The 19,068-nt window shown below is 40.5% G+C and overlaps 1 protein-coding gene across 2 annotated transcripts; it reads left to right on the top strand.

Annotated features, from left to right (window-relative positions):
* Positions 1-11,105: 11,105 nt before the first annotated feature.
* CCNG1 (cyclin G1) lies at positions 11,106-19,062 on the top strand. Of its 2 annotated transcripts, none has more exons than XM_004696771.3 (6): positions 11,106-11,278; positions 12,384-12,644; positions 15,906-16,159; positions 17,341-17,419; positions 17,507-17,602; positions 18,832-19,062. In XM_004696771.3, exons 2-6 carry the CDS (start codon positions 12,384-12,386, stop codon positions 19,021-19,023), a joined length of 882 nt encoding a protein of 293 aa, XP_004696828.1. In that variant the 5' UTR covers positions 11,106-11,278; the 3' UTR covers positions 19,024-19,062. The 2 variants fall into 2 exon arrangements, with proteins under 2 accessions (XP_004696828.1, XP_045140707.1); XM_045284772.1 differs by lacking the exon at positions 11,106-11,278 and adding an exon at positions 11,605-11,773.
* The last annotated feature ends 6 nt before the right edge of the window (positions 19,063-19,068 follow it).

Below are 19,068 nucleotides of genomic sequence, written 5' to 3'. Positions count from 1 at the left end.
CAGTGTTACCTAGTTTATCACAGTGTTACCTACTGGTCCAGTTGTGAGAATTTTTGTTTGTTCTTTACATTAAATTGCAATCCATAAAGAAGACTGCAATTCTTGATCTCTGTGAGCAAGTGCTTCAAGTCTGCCTCACTCAGCAAATAAGGATGTGTCATCTGCATATTGAAGGTAGTTAATAAACCTTCCTTCAAACCTAATGCCATGTTCTTGCTCATAGTTAAGCTTCCCAGATGATTTGCTCAGCATGCAGGTTGAATAAGTATGGTGAAAGGATACAGCCCTGACACAAACATTCCCTAATTGTAAATCATGCAGTATTCCCTCGCTGTTTGTGACTGCCTCTTGGTCCATGAACACCTGGACCTCTTGAGAACAATGAAGTGATCTGGAATTCCCATTAGTCTCACTGTTATCTGTAGTTTGTTACGTACATACAGTCAAATGGCTTTGCCTAGTTACTAAAACAGAAACAAACATCTTCTCAGTATTCTTTGCTTCTAGAGAATATCCATCGCTTCAGCAATGATATCTCGTGTCCTTTCCTCTTCTGAATCTCAGTCGGATTTCTGAGCGCTCCCTAATGATGTAGTGCTGTAACTGTTGTTGAATATCTCCAGCAACATCTTACTTGCATTTAATATTAATGATATTGTCAATAATTTCCAAATTCAGTTCAGTCACCTTTCTTTGAAAGGTACAATCATAGTAGATAGGCTTCCAGTCAATTACCAAGTAGGTGTTGTCCAAATTTTATTGGCATATAATAGCAAGTGCTTCCCATGCTGCATCAGCTTGTTAAAGTATTTCCATTGATGTTCTGATCATTTCTGGAGCCTTTTTCTTCACTAAGGCCTCCAGTGAAGCTTGGCCTTCTTTTTCAGTGCCATCAGTTATTGATCATAGTCTACCTTTTGAAAAGATTGAATGTCGAGCAGTTCCTTTTGGTACAGTGATTCTATGGATTCCTTCCATCTTTTGATATTTCTTGCAGCATTCAATACATTGTCCATGGAATCCTTCAATATTGAAACTCAAAGCTTGAATTTTTTCTCAGTTATTTCTCAGTTATTTCAGCTTGATTAAGTGGGACCATGCAAATAGGGTGTGTGAAAAACTACTAGAGAGTAGTGGTCAATTTGGCCAATCCACTAGGCATAAGAAGTATGAAGAAAGGAAATCCTGCAACCATCAAGAAAGAAGAACCACCAAGAGAACACACGTGAATTCTGTTTGAAGTGGCAGAAGCTGCAGAGTCTCCAAATGCCACAGCACATAGTCAATAAGACCGAGCGGAGGAGCCATGTCCAGACCATGAAGTAGAGCAATGGGATTCTCAACTCACAAAATGCATGAGACCAAGCGATCAAGTGGCTGAGAGGCTGAAGGCCAAAGAGTGACTTGGATGCTTGCATGGCTGAGAAGTTCTTTGGAAAAAGGAGCTGAATTTTTAACACTTTATAAACTGTTGGCTTCCCTATAAATCACATAATTGTAGGTATTGTTTATGAGTACTGAGTGGCCATTACAATGGATTAACAAATCCAAAAAAGAAGGAGAGTGCTGTGGGAGTGATAGTTGATTTCAGAATAAAGAAAAAAATGAAGAGTAGAGGCATGTTTAACTTCTGCCTTGTGATAATTGGCCTTGGGCTGACATGGAGTTTGATTCTCTTCCCTATTGAAGCCGAAGGAGGTCAGAAGTGCCCCCACCCATGCCATTTCCTCCATCACTTGGAAAAGAAAAATAATATCTGTTTAATGGATAAACAAACAAATTAAATAAGCAACTTAGACAACATTATTAATTATTGAAGTTGATTAATGAGTTTGAAATACTCCAGATAAAAAATTTTTAATACAGTAAAATTCTAATTCAAGTTATGGGTAAATTATATTTAGTAGACAATAGTTACTAAATAGGATGCATGCTATGCTTCATATCTGAAGACAATTATAATTATAGCAGAATTGTTAGGGGACTAAATGAGATGATGTGTGCTTAAGCTGAGCCCAATGGCCATGTATTTGGGAGACAAACTTCTTTAAAATTGTCTGATCTTGACTCAGATCCCAGCACACAGTAGAGTAAATGGAGACAGGCCAAATGTTGGAGAGCAGAGAACAGTCCCTAATATATCCTAGTGCAGTTACTTGACAAGTCAAAGTTTAGTTTTTCATGGAATAGTAAAATTTCTACTATTGGAAGTGGTTATTTTAACTTGATAGCTAAGGTATGATATGCTGACTTCTTTAGAGAAACAAAACAAGTGACACGCTCTTATATGTGTAAGAAAGAACTTTATACCAAGAAAGAATTTTATATCAAGAAAGCAGCCCTGTCCAATCCAACTCAAGTCCATGGGTCCAATGCTAGCCCCCTTCAGATTCATGCAGTTATCGGTGGATGAAGCTGGAAGCTGGAGATCACAGGCAGGCAGGTTTAGAGTTATGTAGATCCAGGGTCTGCAGGAACGTGGCAGGATGCCACAGCTCCCAGAGGAGGCAGGCCACATGGGCTGCCAGCCCCAGAGCCAGCTGTGCAACCCAGGCAAGCATGGAGAAAGCAGCAATGGAAAGCTCAATTCCCCTCAGAGTCTCTCTTAGAAAAAAAAAGGCTACCTCACAACCAAGGAGGCAGCAACAGGCTTAGACCTGACTGAGAGATTGGACTCCCCCCCCCCACGTCTGCATAGGCACATCAGATTGATATAAAATCTAACCATCACATAAGGGGTAGCTAGAGTCTTTAAATAGGGGAGATATAGTTCTAATAATTAATCTATATGTTTTCTGTATATTTTCCTCCCACTCAAATCTCCCTCCCCTCTAACACTCACCATTTCACTGACGCCCCTCAATAAACAACCATGACCAAACCCATTACAGCTAAGTCCATTCCTACGTATGGCAATGTGTGCCAGATAGAACTGCTGTAGGTGTTGTCTTTTTCTTCTCTCTCTCTCTCTCAGCAGAAAGAGAGGCACTGTGATCTTCATGGAAGCAGATAGGTAGGGCTTTCTTTCACAGCACCACTAATCATAGCAAACCCCACTGGCATCAGGTGGGTTGTGAGGCCTTCTACATCCATAAATCTTTATGGGAGCAGAGGGCCTCGACTTTTTCCCATGGAGCAGCTGGTAGGTTTAAATTTTTGACCTGTGGTTAACAGTTTAGTGCTTACCAGACGACACCACAGATGGGTTAAATCGCCAACCTTTGAGTTAGGGAAAACCAGCTGCCACGAGGTCAATTCTAGCTCATAGTGACCTCTATAGGACAATGTCGAAATACAGGACAGAGCAGAACTGCTCCTTAGTGTTTTGAGGCTGTAATCTTTACAGGTCCTAACTATGGACCTGTGGTTAGCAGCCCAAAGTATAAACCACTATGACACCAGGACTCTGGCGCAAAAACTCAAAACTAGATGGCATCAAGTCAATTCCAACTCATAGAGACCCTATAGAAAAGAGACCTGCCCCTGTAGTTCTCCAAGACTGTAACTCTTTATGGGAGTAGAACGCTTTATTTTTCTTCCACAGGGTGGCTGGTGGTTTTAAGTGCTGGCCTTGTGGGTACCAGCTCCAAACATAACTCAGCACACCACCAGGAATCCTTGAGCTCCAGCAGCATGGAATATTCCCACATGGTCTTCCATCCAAACACTATGCTATAACGACCACCATCTCACCCCGAAGGCAGGGGGTTTAGGGGGACCCCTGCCATCAAGTTAGTTCCAATTTATAGTGACACTATCGGGCAGAGTAGTGGGTTTCTGAAACTGTAAATCTGTATGAGAGTAGAAAGCCTCTTTCTCCCAAGGAGTTTCTGGTGTTTTTTATTAGAACTTAAATTCTGAACACCATGTTTACAGAAGACTAAGGATGACATGAAAACCTCAAATCCAGAGACATATACAAACTGTTAGTTAGCAGGAGAGGGGGTTGTTCCTCTCCATGCCTAGGGACCCCCTACAGGAAGTTGGAAACCCATAAAAGCTAAAGGGCATGTGCCAATTCAGGCCCCAAGGAGGAGGGGGGTACACCTAGTTGGGCGGTACACCTGGATTGGCCCAATCTAGGCCAGGTGGGCTTAATTCAGCCAATGGGGTCAGTTCAGCCAGTACTATCAACCATGCCTCCCAGCCGCAGGCCCCCAAAGGCAGGAACCTGGAGATTACCACCCTCTTTTCCCACTGATCTTCTGCAGCAGAGTCTCTCTCTCTCTCTCTCTCTCTCTCTCTCTCTCTCTCTCTCTCTCTCTCTCTCTCTCGCCTTAGCTCGCCACGTATGCGGGTGCAGTTCTGTGTGCAGTTTACTGTAACTCCTGAAACTTCTTCTATCCTTTATGAAAACCCACTTGGATCACAAACCAGGATACGGGCCTGAATTCTTCCTTGTGCAAAGGCAAGGACAGAGGCATTTCCCACCCGAGGAGTCTAACAAAACCGTGGATCTTGGGATCACACTTAATTGTAGCCCCACCACAATAACAATTAGTTCTCAGGACATAGCCCTGCTTAATACTCACCCTCATGAAGAGATCACTGAAGATATGGGTTCTATAGCAAAGTGTGGTGAAGAAAGATGGTGTCTGACTATCAAAAAGAATAGTGTATGGGATCTTGGTAAGCCTTGTCTTCAAACAAGCAGCCATTTAAGTGGGGAATCAACTAAATCCATGTGGAAGAAGCACACTAGCCTGTGATTCAATGATATAATCCAAATCTAAAGGAGAGAATGATATCAGAGCCTAAATTGTGGACACCCCATTTTCAGAAGCCTGTGGGTGACAGTGGAAGCCAAAATCCATTTGCAGGGTCTCAGCATGAATTAAGCCTCAGGAAATCTTTTCTGACAATAGTTGACGATTTAAGTCACCTTGTTATCATACAGAGAGTATTTTAGAGACAATAATAGTAGCTATAATTAAAATGTAACATCTTATTTGATCCCCTTTTTGACCCATTTAAGTATTGGATAAAAAAAAAAAAAACTGAAGGGGAAATACCCATGGATTAAGCCTCCAGTGAATACCCTCTAATCAGAGACCCCGAATGTGAATAGCTTTGCTAGCATGCAGAGTGCATGAGAAAATGGATTAAGGCAGATATAGTTAGGTTAAAATGTAACACCTTATCATTTTATCTCCCTTTGGTCTCATTTAAAAGTTGTTCTGGTTTTTAATATTTTCTGCTTTCTTTTCTATTGAAGTTTTTCTCTATATTATTTTGTTATTGTTGTTAGCTTTTGTTTGTTTGTTTCTTTGGTGTGGTAGTTATATGATCACTTGTCAATTTGAGGATTAAGTGTGAAGGGGTGGAGTCTAGCCTGTCAATCAGATACTAACCAATGAGGCCTCTGTGTGGGCATGGCCTTCGCCTGAGGATTCTGGGAATTCCAGTATTCCTCCTGGGAGGCAGGAGACTCTCTCTCTTTCTCAGCTCACTCCCTTGGAGACTCTTTACTGACAAGGTTTACTCCCTATGAGACATTTCTGAGGAGAGGCCACTTGAAGCTACCCTGAGGCAGACAGCATATTAGAGCTGAAGGAACCATGTAGAGGCCCCTGCCAGCACTGAGATGCTTATAATGCCACTGGATCCACAAGACTTCCCACCCCTGGCCTGTGATCTTCCTGCGTTCAACATCATTGCATGTGTTTTGTGAGTCTGAAGAGGACTTTATAGATTGGTACCAGACATATGGGCTAATATCAGACTTATGGAGTTGATCTGGACAGGGTTGGGATGTTTTCTCAATATTCAATTGCTCTTGTATATAAAGCTCTTTTCTCTACCCATGAGTGTCCATGAATTCGTTTCTCTAGTCTACCCCAACTAACACACTTTCATTTTTGTTCTTGCATGTTTTTCAGTATATCAAATCCAGGATATCTATAGACAGTAAGTCAATTAATAGTTCCTCGTGGGTATGGCAAGGGAGGTCGGGGTAGAAATGGGGAGCTAATTACAAGGAGTACAAGAAAGAGGGAAAAGTCCTAAAATTGATTGTGGTAATGATTGTATAACTCTTTTTCATATGATTGAACTATTAAATTATATAATATGTAGATGATGTCACAATAAAACCTTTTCTTTTAAGGGGAATGGCCTTGCATCTATCATTAAAAAGGACATTTCAAGAGCTATCTCGAAGTACAATGTTGGTCTCATATAGGATAATTTTTATGAGAGCAGATAATTGAATTTTGGCTTATATTTGCACATCTGCTAGTTAAGTTTTTTAAATATTAGGATTTTCCATTCCAATTTATTACAAAATGAAAATGTCAGTGGGTGTGAGTAAAAGAGAAATGGTTAAGAAAGTTCATTAGACTTAACTTCAATGTTAGTAATTTTTTAACATAAGCCTTTTGAGATATTAAGAAAAAATAAAAACAAGATCCTATTGTATGGAAAAATCATTAGCATATAAACAAAGATAAATTTTACTTAAAGCTCTGAAATAAAATTTCAAGCATAAATAAGCAAAAATTTTAAGATATGTGATTTATATATGTTTATTAAATTAGAAGTTTAAATAGGTTTAGGATAGAAGATTCTCTGACAACACAGAAAACAAAATCAAAATTATGTTTAAGAAAAATATTTTTAAAGAAATTTTAGTAATTTGATAACCTCCTTAATAAAACCCAAACCTGTGGTCATCAAGTCAGTCCTACATCAGAGTGACCTTATAGGACTGCGTAGAATGCCCCATAAGGTTTCCAAGGTTATAATCTCCATAGACGCCAACTACCATGCTTCTCAAAGTATCGACTTTTCAGTTACCTGCCTAGAATATAACTACTCTGCTTCTGTTAGGTAGCTAGGTTAGGGACAGGGGATAGTTCCTCCCATGCATGCAAAGGCCCCCATAGAGGAAGTTGGAAAGAAATTTGGCACCCTATTAGACACCCATGGGAAGACCCAAACTGAGCATGCACAAACTAAGACCCCGTAGCACCCACCACCCACCCCAGGGGGATGATCAACAGAAACTTGGGTGAAGGGAGACAGTGGACATTGTGAGATATGAAAATTAAAGTAATTTCTAAATTATCACGAAGGTGGGAGGGTAGGGGAGGGAGAGGAAAAAAAGAGGAACTGATACCAAGGGCTCAAATAGAAAGAAAATGTTTGGAAATGATTATGGCAATATATGTACAAATGTGGTTGATAACAATAGATGTATGGATAGTTATAAGAGCTGTAAGAGCCCCCAATAAAGTGAGTTATTAAAATAAAAATAAATTGAATGATAAATTTTTAAAAATGAATACAAGAAACAAAAAGGGATAAACTAACTTGCGGAAAGTCAAATAGCTAGTATAACAGTTGTGGTTAGTTTTGAGGGACCTAAATCCATTTTTGAGTCCCTACACGGATTCAGCCTCCATTGGAAACTTTCTGGTTATTAATTTTAGCCCTCAGATAGAGAGTGTTTTAAAGTAGATTTCTACTATTTCCCTGAGCCAGCCAAGGAAGGGCAGCCTTGCCTGGGCATGCCCTTAATGGAAGCTCGGGTGCTAAGGCCCATAGTCATGAATTGTACCTTCACTGAGTTGGTCGGAGGGGCCTGAAGCAATCTTATAAGCTTTTCTATCTGCAGTAATATACGTATTCAGTCAGGGTCCCTTTCCTCATTTTGTAGCCCTGCCTGAAATTGTGATGAATTGATATATAGCCAATCATAATTTTGTGACGATTTCCTTTGTTCTCCATGTCCTGTTTAAGTGGCTCTATGTCTGTGAATCATCATGACACCATTATGACCTTGATGGTCTGATTTGTCTTTTCTTTGTCCTCTTTAAGACAATACATGTCTGTAAATTATATATTATTCTAGGGTCTCTTATTTTCCTACAACACTCTAGTTAGCAGTGGCCATTCCAAAGGCTAGATGTTTATATTTCGTATAAGACAACATGTTCATAAAAACTGGGATCAATTCATTTTGTTCTTCACTAGCACTTAGAATGTGTTTAATAGAGATCAGTGAACTAAAGCATCATTTCTTTGCAGTAAAGTTAAGTGTTTAAATCTTTAAAAAATTGTAACTACTTTTGAAAATGATGATGACAACATATACAAATAAGCTATAAGAGCCACCGATAAAAATGGTTTTTTTTAATTGTAAACACATAGACAATTTTAATTAGGAGTAAAATTACTAATATATAATATATATATTCCTAATGTTTTTTGGTGAAAGCCAACAGGAGAACATGTACTTTTTTAAACCCAGGTATTATTTTGGTTCCTTAAAAAATAAATTTTTATTACGAATTTGTATTTTAAATTAATTTATAATTACAATTTAAATTAGTAAATTTTCAAGCAATACCAAGGTTCCTTCCCAATTTGAGCTCTGGTTTCTCAAATTTACTGATTCTGCAACTAGGGTATTATTTTGAATTATATTTTTCTCCTACTTCCACTTGGTATTTCAAAATTACCTCAAGAGGTATCTGCAATTTTTTTTTTTAATTTCCCTTTTCCAAAGCACAGTTAGCTACTTAAAGGTAAGAAGCCCTGAGAACTGAGACACTGAACTACCGTTTTTCAGCAGCCATCTAGCAGGGAAGGAACAAAGCCCTTATGGAGAAGCACACCAGCATGTGCAATCATGAGGTGTCAATCAGAAGAGGCATCAGAAGTTCAAAAACAAGCAACCAAATCGATGTGAAGAGGCGTGGATGTAGTAGAGACCCCAAACCCACCTGTTATCCAAATCTGAAGGAGGGAATGATATCAGAGCCCATTTTCAAAAGCCTATGGATGACAATGGAAGCCAAAATCCATTTGCAGGGTCCCAGTGTGAATTAAGCCTCAGGGAATAACTGGACAGCCCCCCTCAGAAGGACCCCATGGAAGGGATGATGATAAATCCTGGGTGCAGTATAGCAATGATGAACTACGTAACTATCCTCTAGTTCTTTAATATTTCCTCTCCTTACTATTATGGTTTTTGTTTTACCTAATTAATCTTGTTAGATTTGTAAATGTTCATTTGTATAATTAAAATCGTTGGATACATGAAAGCCAATATAGATAACCCTTCAGAAACAGTAACAGGAGTAATGGTTCCCTGAGGATACTGGAAGAGGGGCAGCGGGGAGCTGATAGCATTGATGACTATTTAACCCCACTCAAGGGGAACAAGCAACAGAATTGTATGTGAATGAATATTTTGGATGGTGTAAGATATGGTAAAAAGAATTAAATAATTTAATAAGGGTTCCTGGCAGGTAGGGTGCGAGAAAGGAGGGGATATCAAGGAGTTCAAGAACAAATGTTTTGAAAATGATTGTAGTGGCAATTGTACAGCAATGCTTGATGTGATTGAACCAGGGAATGTTATGATAGCTGTAAGAGCTCCCAATAAAATGATTTTTTAAAATAATTTAAAAAGCAAAAGAAAGAATTAACTGACATGTGGCAGAGCCCTCTTCAGGCTGCTTCCCTTCTAGGTCCCTGACTGAGAGGGAGAGAGAATTCAGGAAGGTTTTGATACAGGGAAAGTCAGTACTAGAAATGAAATATAATTTAAGATTTAGTTTGTTAAAAGTCCAAAATTTAACAGTCCCCTCCCTCTCAGTAAAAATTCCTTTTGAGCTTAATCAGCAGGGAGATCCAATTTTGGAAGGAGGCTAACAAGGTCAGTTAGATAAGTAGCCAGACTGGAAACACCTCACTATGGATAAAGAAAGGCACAGGAAGCTTCAGAAGATGGTGATCTAATGGCCCCTGACAAAAGGTAGGTGTAGATGATTGCCTGATGATCATTGTAGAACCTGCCTTCTTAGAGTTTCAATAGCATTTAGTGACATTGTAAAAATCTCCTCCCTTAACCATTTTTAACAGCCTGTTGCTTACATACTAACTTGTAGGGTCAGGACTGAACTGTGAAGCAGCTCAGAGGAGAAACCTGGCAAGTTTCCGTCTGCAAGTGCTTGCAGGAATAAACTCAGAAATTCTTGAATCAACTTGGTCTCTGTTTTTGGCTACAATGACAGGCTCTCCCAGATAACTTTCAGTTGTACAACAGGCTCAGGCTATTTTTTCACTAACCTAGCATAGGACAGCGGGAGAAATCTTTGGCTTTTTACTCCCATTGAGTTACAGCCTCCGAAACCCTCTAGGGTCCTGCTACCCTTTCTTTTGAGGTTGCTGTGAGTCAGCATTGACTTGATGGCAGTGCGTAGTGAGCGCAGGAGAGGCTCACATTCAGATGAGGTTAACAAAAAGACTTTGCTTCCAAAACTGCTCAGTAGTCTTGAGATTTGTACTTGCAATTCTGTAAATAGTCCTTTTGCATATATTTTGTACGTACATGTTGTGTGTATGTGTATTATTTTTGTACATGTTTCCATGCATTCCTTTTAACACACACCTTTAGTTTCAACCCACTGGGTGTACGGTAGGGGGAACACACCAGCTTAAAAAAAACTTGTTTAAAAATAAGTCAGAAAATTAGAAAAGAACCAAAGTAGCTCAACTCATTTTTAAAATAAATTAAACAAAATACGAACATTGAGAGCAGGATCAATTGATCAGAGAAATCTTTACAAGACGTCCCACCGAAAAATAACTTCAATTCTGCATCTTTGTGAAATCAAGACGACTTTTTAAAAACTATTCTATTTTTAAAAAGCCGGGGCAGAATCACTGTAAAACTAAGCTGTGAGGTACAAAACCTCCAAGAACGATCTGGAATGAAATCTCAGCCAATCCCGTTTGTGGCAAAGAACAGAAAGGGACTTGACAGCGTTGGGGTGTGCGGAAGTCTTGAGTTCTGCCTCCTCGTGAATGGAGAGACTTCAGTATATTCTCCAATGAGAGTCGCTTAGGGGTGGGAGGGCGTGGCCTGGAGGAGGGCGCTGGTGGCCGGAGAGTGGAAGGTGCATGCTGATTGGCCAGGACTCTCAGGGAGACGGACCAATCGTCTTGGTAACGCGGAGGCCATCCATCACAAGGAGTACGCCAATCAGCAGCAAGACGAGGGCCACCCGCGGGACCGCCCCGCCCTTCAATCCATCACTCAGGGAGTGAGGCGTGGCCGCACCAGCGCGAGTTCGCCTGACGGAGGGCAGGTTCTTCTCGGCGGCGCTGCGGAGACCTCCGCTCAGGACCGCTCCCCTTCCCCGGGCCGCTCCCCTCGTGCCCGCTAGTCCCCTCGCCTCGTGGGCCCTTCGGACTTGATACCGTGGGGTGAGGCGCGAGCAGGCCCGGGGAGGGTAGTTACCGCTGAGGAGCCGCAGTCGCGATCACGGTGAGGTTCAAGTGCGGAGTCAATTTCGGGGTGCGGCAGAGAGCAGGGTGGTGGGCGCGAGGTGAGGGGGAATCGTGGCCCGCCCAGTGCTTGCTCCGTTGACTTGCTGCTGAGAGCACAAGCCCGGGCTAGCCCGAGTGGTGGGCGGGGCCATCAAGTCAGAGCCCGCCCAGCCCCCGGGGCTAATAGTTTTGCTCCGAAAGTTCCTTTCTGGTTGGTGCTTTAGCTGTGCCTCCTTCCATGCTTAACTCTGCCTTCCTGTTGGTGAGGGAGGGATGGGTCCTAGTCGTACCCAGCGCCTAGCCCGTGCCAGACACATACGAGATATGGAATGCATGTTCCTAAATCAGTGAGATTCCCAGGCTCATCTTGTGGACTGAGCCCACCGTACCACGGGCTACCACCCTTTAAACTTCAGGAAGCACTAGTAAAAGTGAACCATTACGGAGCTAAACGGTGTAGGAATCCACATCTCTAATCTTCACAAACACTAAGGTAGGTATTATTACCCTCATTTCACAGATGTAAAGGTAAGCTCATTTGTATCAGCCAGTGGCTGAGTATGTTAAACGCATTGGGCTGTTAAAAAAGATGACGCTCTCTACTCCTGTAAAGATTTACACGCTCAGAAATCCATAGCTCATAGGTGCATTTCTTTGCTCTCTAGAGGCAGGAGACAGATTCAACTTGATGGCAGTCACTTTTATATGGTGAATTATTTACCGTAGTTTTGTGTAATGCACAGAAGTCTATACGATGGCGCTCAGGAAAGCATTTGAACAGTTCAGGTTGTCAAACAGTATATACTGCCATTGGATTTCAAAGTTCTTGGCATCTTGTTTTATAACAGTCTGTAATAGTTATGTATCGACAACGAATGGTTCGAACAAGTCTTTCTTGAAAGATTTACAATTCAGAAAAAAATAATTTTTTAAGACATGATTTCATCCAGGATTTTTCAGTTTATGGTGAGTGAGGTCTGGTATGCATGAGGTTCACAAGCCCCATGGTGGGAAGATTTAATATATAGTACTGCTTGGCATGATACTAGGAGAGCAAGAAGGGCTATTCTTACACTCTTTTCTGGGATCCGTTCTATTTATAGATGATAGAGGTGCTGACAACTGCCACTCAAAAACTGCTCCCCCAGCTGAATGCCTTGTTGGAACTGGAGTCTAGATGTCAGCCAAAGCTCTGTGGCTTGAGACTCATCGAATCTGCTCATGACAATGGCCTCAGAATGACTGCAAGACTACGGGACTTTGAAGTAAAAGATCTTCTGAGTCTAACTCAGTTCTTTGGCTTTGACACAGAAACATTTTCTCTTGCTGTCAATTTACTGGACAGATTTCTGTCCAAATTGAAGGTATGTGTACTCTGAATATTTACTTTTGCCCATTGTCTATTTTTACCTTTTGTATGCTTTTGACTGTTATTCACAGTGTGACGCTTTTCAGCAAGTAGCTGAAACATGTTAATCTTGTGTGGTACAGCACTGATGAATATTCTTTGTGATAAGTCAAGGGTATTGCATCATTTGTTAGACACATTTTTTAAATTAAAAGTAAGGCTAGTATAAAATATTTCTTCTTTCCCAGTAGAATTGGCTGTTTCTAAAATAGAGGTTAAGTGTTTTCATTTATTTGTTGTAGTTTCAAAGCAACTTGTTAGAAAGAATTCTAGATTGTGGTTTAAAATTTGAGGAGCATCTTTATCATATATATAAAGTTCTAGGTGTGTTAATCAAGCCTTACTTAGGCTTAACATTTCCAGCATCAATTTGCATACAATGACGAGATTATCTTCTGAAGGAGGAGCACCTATATAATAGTTTCCCTTTATTGGATAAGCAGGATATCTGTATAACTCTCAGACTTTATCTGTTAAAAATAACATCTGTGTAGGGACACCCATGGTCACTAGTGCATAATGAGATAGTGTAACAGTTAGATTGAAACACATCTTTTAGTTCTCAGTACCAAAGACAGTGTATCACAGAAATAACTCAATATTTGTTATTCCTATATGAAGGGATTTCAAAAATAATCCTGTTAAAATCCCATTACCTTTTAATTCCATTTTCCCTTTATATTAGCATTTTGTTCAACATTATGACTCACCAATTCTTTATACAGATACTTATCCATACCTGCACTTGGATCTATAAATGTTACACAAATAATATACAGATGCCCCTCCCATAATCAATCCTAGGATTCTTGGAGGCACAGTGATTAAGTGTTCTACTGCTAACAGTGGTTGGAACCCAACAGCTGCTCTATGGGAAATAGAAGTAGCAATCTGCTTCTGCAAAAATTATAACCTTGCGAGCCCTGTGTTACCCTGCAGTGTCACTGTGAGTTGGAATTGATTCACTGAAGCCAGATTTTATGGGTTGTATGAGAATAAGAGAGTTAAACTGGTGACTATAAAAATACAAGGCACGGTGAGAAATAAAAAGATATAATTAGGAGTCCTGGTGGTGTATTGGATCTGGGCCGCTAACCACAACATCTGCAGTTAGAAACCACCAGCTGGTCCTCAAGAGAAAGATGAGGCTTTCTGCTTCTGTAAAGATTTGTAGCCTGGGAGACCCACAGGGGGCAGTTCTGCTCTGTCCTATAGGGTCACTGAGTTAGAATTGACAGAAGTTGAGTAAATGAAAAAGACAAAAATCGTGTCTCTAAAGAATTATAACTATATTGCTGAATGGATTCCAATAAGTAAACAGTAATAAAAGATTTATAATAAAAAAAGAGATTTATAGTTTCATTTAAGCTGCAACTTAAAAAGACCAGATAAAACGTTGACTGTGATATATATATATGAGAGAGAGAGGGAGAGATTAGTAATGGATAGTGCTTTAGGCAGAATAAACTGTTATTGCACTTAAAAACTGTTTTCCTTATGTTATTACAATGAAAATAGCCTGGATATTGTGTAACAGCCTGGAGGTTATTTACCCTTTTATGTGACACAAGGAGGTACCCCCCAAAAACCGAATTTTTTTTCAAAACTATGTATTTAAATTTTTTTACAAAACAACCTTATGGCCTTCAAAATACTCTCCATTACACTTATTACATTTGTCAAATCTGTGATTCTCTTGGAAATATTATTCAAAATCATCTGTTCAGATGGCTGACAGCACCTCCCTTGTTTTTTTCCTTCCCCTCTTTTACAATGTCAAATTGCTGTCCTTTCGTGTCCCTCTTCATTCTTGGAAACAAAAAGAAGTGGCACAGAGGGAGGTCAGATGATTAAGGTGCAAGGGGCAAGAGAGGCATGTTGTTTTTTGCCAAAAACTAGCACACTGAGATGGCTGCATGAGCAGATACATTGTTGTGATGGCAAAACCAGTCCCCTGTCTGCTTCAAATGAGACCTTTTTGTCGCACACTGTTACACAATCTTTTGAGAACCTCTTAATAGAAAGCTTGATTAACAGTCTGGTCTGTTGAAACAAACTCCAAATGGAACTCCAAATGCACTATGGTCCATTCGGGAAGTTGGTAGACATCCAGATAGAGGTTTGTCATCAGTCGACATTTCACTTTTTTTGAAACAAGAAAACCATTTGTACACTTGAGTTTTTTCCATAGCACTGTCTTTATAAGCTGTGTTCAACATCACAACAGTTTCTGTGGCATTTTTCCCAAGCAGGAAAAAAAAATCATAACTGCACACTGTTCTCGTAAATCTGCCATCATGAAAAACGAGGTTCCAGCGAAACTGCTTTTATGAAAAAATTAACAGTGACTAGAGAGAACCTTCCCAGGCGATGCCACTGAGTGCACTAACTGCTCGCCCAGCAGGAAAAATGCGTAGTATGAAATTCCTCCTGCCCTACGCAATCCTGGGTTTTTTTGGGGGTATCACCTCGTTCATATGTTTCATTTCCTCACATTTTTTAAAAAAAAATCATTTTATTGGGGGCTTGTACAGCTCTTATAACAATCCATCCATCCATCCATTGTGTCAAGCACATTTGTACATATGTTGCCATCATCATTTTCAAAACATTTTCTTTCTACTTGAGCCCTTGGTATCAGCTCCTCTTTTTCCCCTCCCTCCCCCACCCTCTCACCCCCGTGAACCCTTGCTAATTTATAAATTATTTTTTTATGTCTTATACTGACCAATGTCTCTTTTCACGCCCTTTTCTGTTGTCCACCCCCTGGGAGGGGGTTATATGTACATCATTGTGATCTGTTCCCCCTTTCTCTGCCTACCTTCTCCTTCCCCTCCTGGTATCGCTAGGGTCCTGAGTTCTCCGTCCTGGATTCCCTGTGTCCAGCTCTATCTGTGCCTGCTTCACATAGTCTTTTGATTAGTTAACAGAGTTGGTGAAGTTGCAAGTGTTTACAGTCCTACAGTTCTAACATTAAAAATTGTTCTACAGGGGGGCCAAACATACTGAATTTTCAATCATTATTCAAAAATGGGTTCTAAATGGGATGCTTAGGGTGGACAGGCTACAGCTGAAGTGTGAATAGATCTTAAATCCCTAACGGTTGAAGAGGTACCTTGAAGATACATTGTCCTAATGGTGGGTTTCAGTGATAGATATATTATCCTATGTGTTTTTTAATTGAAGACCTGGGAAAATGATGGTATATATTTTTTAGGTACAACCCAAGCACCTGGGGTGTGTTGGACTGAGCTGCTTCTATTTGGCTGTAAAATCAGTAGAAGAAGAGAGGAATGTCCCATTGGCAAGTGACTTGATCCGTATAAGTCAGTATAGGTTCACGGTTTCAGACTTGATGAGAATGGAAAAGATTGTATTGGAGAAAGTGTGTTGGAAAGTCAAAGCTGCTACTGCCTTTCAGTTTCTGCAACTCTACTATTCACTCATTCAAGAGAACTTACCATTTGAAAGGTATGTGATATTTTAAGTAAAGGAGGTTTGAATATCAGAATGGTGTTTCTGGATGCTTCATAGAATCAATCTCTTGGTAGGATTCCAATCAAGTAAAATGACAGCTGAGACTGCAGATTACTTCTAAGGTCTATTTATCCATAATCTTGTAACTGACCGAATGAGTGGGACTATGCACATAAGGTATTTCTGGCCTATAATGTAAACAAGGTATATACTCAAATGGTGTATATACCATGGTATACTCAAATGGTGGTGGCACCATGCAAATATACAGTATAAATGGAACCCTATTGAGAGAAGTAGTTAGCTTGGCCATTCAGCAGGCATAAAACAAAATCCAGGTCCATGCCAGGGTGTGCCTCAAACCACCAAGAGAAGGAGACTGGAGCAGTACAGGTCCTTTGGACCCAGCTACCTGTGTTGAGAACCTGAACCCAGGGAAACAGAGTTGTAACATAGAAGATGGTGATGTGCAAGATCACACAAAGCAATGGCAGAGGAATGAGACCACAGTGAGACAGCACTGTGGGCACCTTGTGCCAATTCCTCGAACTAGAGCTGAGTGCCTTCAGGCAGGAGAATGGAGTGATTGCATGCTTGTTGGTAGAGCTAGGCTCGCCTTCTCACAAAGCTGAGTCCTTTGGCCTGGGGTTATTGGTGGATCTAAAGAGCTTTGTAATATTTGGCCAGAGCAGAGACCAGGATGAGGGACTTAAGATACCCCTCCCTGCCTGGTCTGAGGGGAGGCTGACCTGATTGAAGAACTCCATGTTGGGGCATTTCTGATCCTACTTTATTTACTTCCCTAGTAAACCCCATCATGTTGAGTCTTGTCTGTAAGTAGTGTGTGACCATTGCAACACATAATCAAATCTAGTATAGAGTACCATGAGTGGGACCTCTGGTGTCAGAATTGGTTTAAACAAGGATGATGTCTATCAGCCCAATGCTTTATCAGCCCAATCAGCATTAGGCTACTGCTGTGATTACTTTCTCCTTGTGACGTTAAATGAAGTAGTCAGCCGATGCCAACCTAGCATTCTGTATATTGCTCTTAGAAGTTAATGTCTCTGATAAGTGTACATAATCTTTGTAAATTACTTCAGTGATTCTCATAAATTTGTCTTGGCTAGATGTGCAATTACCTGCATCAAATTAACTTAATTTTCCTTTTAAAGGAGAAACTGCCTTAATTTTGAAAGACTAGCGGCTCAACTTAAGGCATGCCACTGTAGGATCATATTTTCTAAAGCAAAGGTAAATATTTTGTAAGGATTAAGTCTGCTTATACTTGTTATACCTTTTTTCATATTTGACATTTATTTATAAACTGGTCTCTTTTAGCCTTCTGTGTTGGCATTATCCATCATTGCACTGGAAATCCAAGCGCAGAAGTGTATACGGTTAACAGGAGTAGAATGTCTTCAGAAACATTCCAAGGTATGCCATGGTCATATCCTAAATCCTGTTAACCTCCCTGGCGGTAATCCCGAGCGTGGCTCAGGGGTAAATGTTAAGTGTCAGAAGCAGTAACCCTGAGCCCCACTAGTGATTACACTGCAGAAAAGTCCCTTAACTGCCGCTCCATCCAGCGGTGCTCTCTGTCCAGCGGTGTTCTCTGCGTGCAGTGTCGCCGCACAGGGGCAGAACTGAGCGGGAAATTCAAAACTTTATGTCTGAAAGAGACGCGCGCGCGCGCGCACACACATACACACACACAAACTGATACAGTATAACCTGTGAAGATTACATTGTATCAAAGCATATCACTTTAGTTTTGTCTTTAGATCAGTCTCCAGTGCCCTGCCTGCCCTCTTACTGTCATTTGGAAAAATTTTTGCCTGGAAATTTTTTGTTCATGGCATCAAAAAAGTGTTACTTTAGCACAAAGGGAGTTTTAGACCAGATAAATGACAGCGACAGTGACTTAGAATTACTCGCAGAATTGAGCGATAGCAGTTCAGGGGGAAATTCATCATCCGACAGTGACACTGATCAGATAAGTGACAACAGTGACGATTCCGCACTTGAGCACAGCGATGGGCGAACTTGGTGCTCTATTGTCTGCAGAACGGCTCAGGCAGCTCCCCGAAGATTCCCGTTTACTGGAACACCTGGTATGAAAGTAGATATTGACCACAACAACCCTTTGGCGAACCTACAATTGTTTCTGACCGATGAGGTCATTGAAAAAATTGTTATGGAGACAAACTGGTACAAAGAGCAACTCTGCTTCATAAGTTTTCAAGAAGCAGAAAGTGGGAACCCGTGAGCGAAGATGACATTTGGAAATGTCTGGGTCTAGTAATACTTCAGGGAGTGGTGGGGAAATGCCTGCAGAAATGGTATTGGACCACCAATAAACTACTTGCAACTCCATTTTTTGGCACTGTCAGAATACAGATTTTCCCTGATTATGAAATTTTTTCAATTCACAAACAATGAAGAATTTGGGTACAAAATTACTGACATAATTAGACCGCCAGGGAGGTTAACATTTTAAATAAGAAATGAAATCACGTGGACTATTTCCTGAAGTAAAATGAGAAGTCATGTGGGTTTGAAACTCAACTTTCTTTTTAACAAGGGGACACATGTTAAAGAATGCCATTTATTACTCTAGGAATATAGGCTTATAATTTTGAGTAATTTTAAGTATTTATTTACAGATAAATGGGAGAGATTTGACGGTCTGGCAAGAACTTGTATCCAAGTGTTTAACTGAATATTCATCAAACAAGTGTTCCACACCAAATGTTCAGAAGTTGAAATGGATTGTTTCTGGGCGAACGGCAAGGCAATTGAAGCACAGTTACTATAGGATCGCCCACCTTCCAACAATTCCTGAAACAGTTCCTTAATTGATAAAGTTGGTCATCGTTATTTTATTCTCCATATGGGGGGGG

The sequence above is a fragment of the Echinops telfairi genome, unplaced genomic scaffold (genome assembly GCF_000313985.2).
Source record: "Echinops telfairi isolate 266 unplaced genomic scaffold, ASM31398v2 ScPeMD7_7469;HRSCAF=8507_0, whole genome shotgun sequence".
Classification (NCBI taxonomy): Eukaryota; Metazoa; Chordata; class Mammalia; order Afrosoricida; family Tenrecidae; genus Echinops; species Echinops telfairi.
This window is presented reverse-complemented; position numbering and strand designations above follow the sequence as displayed.

What these genes read in the sequence shown, in the direction of transcription:
- CCNG1 (XM_004696771.3), top strand. Translation starts at nt 12,384, where the DNA reads ATGATAGAGGTGCTGACAACTGCCACTCAAAAACTGCTCCCCCAGCTG. An exon ending in TCATATTTTCTAAAGCAAAG is followed by an intron (nt 17,420 to 17,506) that starts GTAAATATTTTG and finishes GGTCTCTTTTAG; the next exon opens with CCTTCTGTGTTGGCATTATC. An exon ending in GTCTTCAGAAACATTCCAAG is followed by an intron (nt 17,603 to 18,831) that starts GTATGCCATGGT and finishes ATTTATTTACAG; the next exon opens with ATAAATGGGAGAGATTTGAC.